The sequence below is a fragment of the Odontomachus brunneus genome, unplaced genomic scaffold (genome assembly GCF_010583005.1).
Source record: "Odontomachus brunneus isolate Ranch 3 - 2012 unplaced genomic scaffold, Obru_v1 Obru_scaffold_020, whole genome shotgun sequence".
Taxonomy (NCBI): domain Eukaryota; kingdom Metazoa; phylum Arthropoda; class Insecta; order Hymenoptera; family Formicidae; genus Odontomachus; species Odontomachus brunneus.
The window spans coordinates 2,226,376-2,232,430 of NW_022639470.1; the positions used below are offsets into that span (position 1 = coordinate 2,226,376).

The 6,055-nt window shown below is 29.5% G+C and overlaps 1 protein-coding gene across 1 annotated transcript in view; it reads right to left on the minus strand.

The window, feature by feature from the left end:
- The window catches only part of LOC116842030, a 26,991-nt gene that overhangs the window by 16,314 nt on the left and 4,622 nt on the right, over positions 1–6,055 (minus strand). Inside the window, exons 4-12 of the mRNA XM_032810670.1 lie at positions 3,893–4,078; positions 3,725–3,818; positions 3,181–3,283; positions 2,917–3,022; positions 2,732–2,838; positions 2,594–2,662; positions 2,118–2,289; positions 1,747–1,923; positions 1,516–1,679 (exon numbers count right to left, since the gene is read on the minus strand). Coding sequence (XP_032666561.1) covers positions 1,516–1,679; positions 1,747–1,923; positions 2,118–2,289; positions 2,594–2,662; positions 2,732–2,838; positions 2,917–3,022; positions 3,181–3,283; positions 3,725–3,818; positions 3,893–4,078 — 1,178 coding nt within the window. The remainder of the gene's footprint in view (positions 1–1,515; positions 1,680–1,746; positions 1,924–2,117; positions 2,290–2,593; positions 2,663–2,731; positions 2,839–2,916; positions 3,023–3,180; positions 3,284–3,724; positions 3,819–3,892; positions 4,079–6,055) is intronic.

Consider the following 6,055-nt stretch of genomic DNA (forward strand, 5'->3'; position numbering starts at 1 on the left):
CTCTCTCTCTCTCTCTCTCTCTCTCTCTCTCTCTCTCTCTCTCTTACATATCGGCTAGCCAAGCTGATCTCAACCGTAGCGCCTCTAGCGGAGGAATACAGTCAACTGAGGTTTTCGTAATAAGGAGACGGCGACGTTTCTCACGCATAAATTTATGATTTCAGACTTTGAGCTAAAATATCTCAGCTTCTAGAGCATGTAGAGCAAAAGTAAAGACAGTTTTATTGAGTAATGTAAACCCGAGGAATCGATTAATATTTATACGTTTACAATATGTGATATAATTATAATATTAAATTAGCTTATAAACGCGTGCACGCGTGTTTGTGTGTATGTAATGATAAAATCAATCATCTTTAGATTTTTGCGTCATATTCATATTTGTTTCTTACACACATACATGCAAAAAAATGAATTAGTAATATCAGCTAAACCGCGGAAGCTGATTCAAACTTAGTCAAAAGGCTAATCGTTTAGCTGTCACTGCTAAGAATTGGCTATGACAACTAAAATGCATTCGCTATAAAATACAAATATATTAGATGACATTAAAAATGCATATTATTTCAAGTAGCTAAGAAAATGACAATTATTTCTAAATTTCTTATCGTATGCATATATTAAAGAAGTTTGCCGCACAGCTACAATCATTTATTACAGTCATTTGTTTCTAGCAGCTAATATTTCTCGCTGTAGCGCCTGAGTTTAAACAGCGAATAAATTTAGCTTTGGTATACTGAGAAAAATGGCTTGGTGAATACTCGTCTTATGAAAGTAATATGGTGAATTCATATGCGATAATCTAGTTCACATATCTAATATTCTGATTATGATGCCTCAACGCATCTGGTGGTCAATACCGAGACATTTAGTTGTAGGCATATAGACAGTTTGGTAATTCTCTCTAGACGTGCGGTATTATTGACGCGATAGTTAATTGTTATTCGCTGCAACGTTTCCTTTTACTATACTAATTTGTAAAGACGTCGGTGCTATAAAAGAATGGACGCTGAAACCGTCAGATATTTGGAAGAATAGAATTTCTTAAAATATGTCGACGAAAATTTAGAAGTAAATATATAAATATTATATACAATAAGTATATGAAAATTATATATAATATAATATAATATAATATAATATAATATATTATAATATAATATAATATATAATATAATATGGTTAGATTTTGGGTTAGGTTTTATTATTTCAATTATCATAATTGTATGCTGTACCAGACTGTTTAGTAAACATATTTAAGCATCATTGTAATGCTACCTAGACAATACGCTCACCAAATAGTTTGATATCATTGACTAAATATCTTGTTACACGATTATTCACCATATCGTTCGGTAAACCTAAATAGAATTCTGGTTAGTATCATCAGACATTTCTCTCAATGTAGTACTGACATTAACTGTCCCTATTCCAGTAACACATCTTATCTGCCGCAGTTATTTTTTAGCTCTGGAAGCTAGTTTTTTTTTGCGTGTAGAATCCATGCTTGCTTCAAGCGATCTCTATCGGGACAAATCTTATATTCAACGGATGATTAGGTCGAAGAGTTATATCCGTAATCATCTGCACATCTTTTAAATAATTGACAGGTTCCAAGTAGAAATTGCGCACGATGGGTGCTATCATGGCCTTCAACTCCAACATAGCGAAACGTTGGCCTGCCATATATAATTTGTGTATTAGAAACTATTCACACATAGAGGTGTGAGCATCACACTAGCTTACCTATACAATTCCGTGGTCCCGCGCTGAATGGCAGATAGGAATAAGGATGACGATTTTGTATTTTTTCAGGCAAAAATCTGTCTGGATCGAATACATTGGGATTCGGCCAGAAATTGGGATCTCTATGAACGCCGTAGATATTGAGATGTATAATTGTTCCAGAAGGTATTACATAATCTGTAAAGTGTGTTACATGTATAATGAGATATAATTTATAAAAGACAATTAAATATTTTAATAATGTTTACGTATAAAAAAATATAAAAAATTAATCATATTATTCATACATATAATTTCGATTTAATTGCGACAATTTTGAAACGTTAAATTTTAAGTATGTTTAAATATTCATAATGATTTATCGCTGTTACCATGTAATCGCACATCCTCTGCAGTGACTCGCGTTATGAAATACACACTGGGGTACAACCGCAACGCTTCTTTCAAACATCGATCTAAATACGATAAATTCTGCAACGACGTCATAGTCAACTTTCCTTCACACTCTTTCATTACTGTATTGACTTCCTCCCTGACGCGATTCTGTAGCGACATTGATTAAAATTATATATTCGACTACTCCGTGATATTTTCATATACACACAAAGATAATAATTTCAGCAATTGTCTACGTGTATATTTATATTTATTTATTAGAGAGAGTAGTTTTTGATTAATCTTGTATCCAATCGATTAATTTCAATGATACGTGAAAAAAATACACAGCAACGAATATTTAATGCTTCTACCTTTTTAATAAAAATTAATTAACGACTTAATGATTAAACAAAATTAATTAATTGCTTTTTTGAATTTTTATATATCGCTTGTTTTTTTCTGGAAATACCTGAATATCCTTGTGTTCCGCTAGCAGTAATAGAGTGAAGCATATAGCTATCGATGTTGTGTCATGACCCTATAATCAGTTTGTGTTAGATGCCTTCGTAAATATCAGGCTATTATGAAAAATCACAAATAAACCTACTTCGAACATAAAAGTATCCACTTCTTCTCTGATATCCAAATCACTCAAATTATTTTCCCGCGACGCTGATATTAAAAGATCCAACATGGCGAGTCGCTTTTTTCGAGCTGGATTAGAGCAGAAATACTTCGATTACGATTTTGCGATATTAGAATAAAGTTCGAATTTAAACTTACATTACGTACTTCCATATACTTCTGTGTTATCTGTTTCCATTGCATTGTCATTTGGAACATTGTGCAAATACTTATTGTCGAAGCGTTCATGATAAATTTTTCTCTCCGCAATTATCTAAAAATAATGTCAACGTGAGAAAATTGATTTTGCGTCTTATTGCCTTTTTACTATTGAATGTTTCAATATTTTTTATCAGTACTTTTATAAACGACATTCGCGTTTAAATGTGTACCGAGAAGTACTGAATATTGAATAATTTGATTTTTACGTACTTTTTCTGTGAACCCATGCAAATTTCGTAGTGTCTTGTTTTGTAATTTGTTCGTGGATGTCAACGCGAAGATCCAGCGGTAATGTAACCAGGGTCTTACTAATCTAAAAAGCATAATTATATAAAACTGGGACAAAATCTGAGAAAATAATAATATAATAGTAAATATTAGTAGTTTCTGAATAATCATGTAAAGGGTTATAAGTAATGGGTTATAAATAAAATTTAATACTGAGTACTTCAAAAGTTATACATTACTGTATTCTTTTTCTGGTTGCTTTTATTTTTTTTTCTTCGCGTTATATAAATCGTGCGACTAATAAGATATAAGTTTGTTTTCGATTCAATTACACGTCCAATTTTTTACAATATTTTAATATTCGACATTTTAAGAGATTTAAATAATCTTGTTTGAAACAGAAAGATTTATAACGGGCCATACATAATTTGCGGATTGCATATTTTCTTTTTGTTCGTATTTACCAATAATTACTATGTCTATTTGTGCCATCATGTAAATACGTATATTAAAATTATTAAATTACCTATAAAGAAAGAGACGACCCATTTGGCGAACCTCCTGTCGATATTTTACTTGAGCTGCACCGAGATTGTGCAGAGAAGTTCCCATGGCAGTTTCTACAAGTACAGGCAGTTCTTTATACTAAATAAGTTCTCTCTCAATTATATGACAAATCTATATGATTATTTACCGCATATTGCATTTAATGTATGTTCAGAAACAAATGGTAATAAATCCATTTCAACTGTCCCACCAACATTCCTCAATTTCTCTACCATACGTTCGCCCTCCTCAGTTAAAATATCAACAAACTCTCTCAGTATATTGAAATGGAATGTGGGCGTCAGTATCTTCCGCCGTGAGTGCCATTTGGCACCTAAAACAGACATAAAATTATCGCTTAGATTATCTCTTTAACCATTTGCAATTAGAATATTACTGCGAATCGCGCAATTACTCTGGAAAATGAGAAAAATTATACTAAATGAATAAAGAAAATGAAAGAATGATACCAAAATCTTTCGCATATCGTGTGTCACCTCCATGCTTTTGTGTTTATTATTTAATTAATTAATTTTTATATGACATTTATTACTTCAGATTTATCTCTGTTTTGTTCCCCATTTCGACAAACAGTCGTCGTCAAATTGCTCGATAAGATTAACATATTAAAGGGGACTTTTTTAAACTCGATTTTAAAGACACTTGCGCTTAATGAGCAGTAATGAATATTCACATAAATTCAAATTTTATCATTTAATCAAAATTACGTTATTTCACAGATAAAAATTTGCCATACGCCAAAGGTTGATTGCTATGCTCATTTAACAGAATACATAATCAAGTTTGCTTTGTAAAATTATTACATTTGCATTTATTAGTATCATTTCCGAATTTGGACAAATATAAGTGCTACATTTAAGTAATATTTACTTTATCTATGTAAAATAATGACTTGAATATGCCTTAGCAAATATTTACTAGAAATATACTTGACTATATCCACTGCGAATGTAAAAAAGGGTAGGGAAATAAGATAATGGTACAATTTTACAAAAGAAAAAAAGTAAGACGCCGAGTACGTATCAAAGAAAAGAATCAAATAAAAAATACCAAGCAAAAAAGACCAAAACAAAAATCATTATCATAACAAAAACTATAAAACGCAAAGTAACATGTTAACTTAAACAAAGTGCAGATGTTTTAAATTAATTTAATTAAAAAAAGAAGTGAGATCAATAGAATTAATCCAGTACATATATATATGAGTATTTATTACGCAAGTAATTGTGTGATAAATATATTGTGTGATATTATAATGTTCAGATATTTTGAATAAGAAAAAAAATTTTTTTAATCAATTATGTCCTACGTCAATTTGTTGTTTTCTATATCTATAGTTGAGACACATCATCTCTAATAGCATATATTGATTTCACATACGTTTTCTAAACGTATGTATCATTTCATAACCGTTTGTAAAATGTTTCTCACATGTTTCTAAATGGTATATACTAACCGAGAAGTTTTCATATAGGATACCGTAATTTATCATATTTTATTAATATTAATAATTGAACAATTATTAATAATTGAGCAATTGTTAATATTAATAAATTAAATTCAATTATTAATATTAATAAATTATGATGAATTATGGTATACTACATGAAAACGTTTCGATATTAGTATATACCATTTAGAAACGTGTGGGAAACATTTTACAAAATGTTATGAAATAGTATATACGTTTAGAAAACATATATAAAATCAATATATACTATTAGGGATGATGTGCTCCAACTATAGATATAAAAACAAATTGACATAAGACATAATTGATTAAAAACATTTTTTTTCTTATTCAAAATATTTGAACATTATAATATCACACATTATATTTATTACACAATTACTTGCGTAATAAATACTCATATACGTACTTGGTTAATTCTATTGATCTCACTTCTTTTTTTAATTAAATTAATTTAAAACATCTGCACTTTGTTTAAGTTAACATGTACTTTACGTTTTGTAATTTTTGTTATGACTATGATTATTGTTTTGGTCTTTTTTTCTTTTGTAAAGACTGTTACGATCTCATTGCTTTTTGTGTAGATTATTTAGGTACAAATCTTTTACATTATTTTTGTAGCAAAGAAAATGTATGCACCTTTGAAATTTCGTGGCTAACTGCATTTTTTTTATTGTGGGATCATTAATTTAAATCCATTTTGTATGCTTATTACACACAACGTTTATATAATGTCCATTAGTTATGCCATTGTGAAAAATTGCACTAATAATTTTGTATATATATATATATATATATATATATATATATATATATATA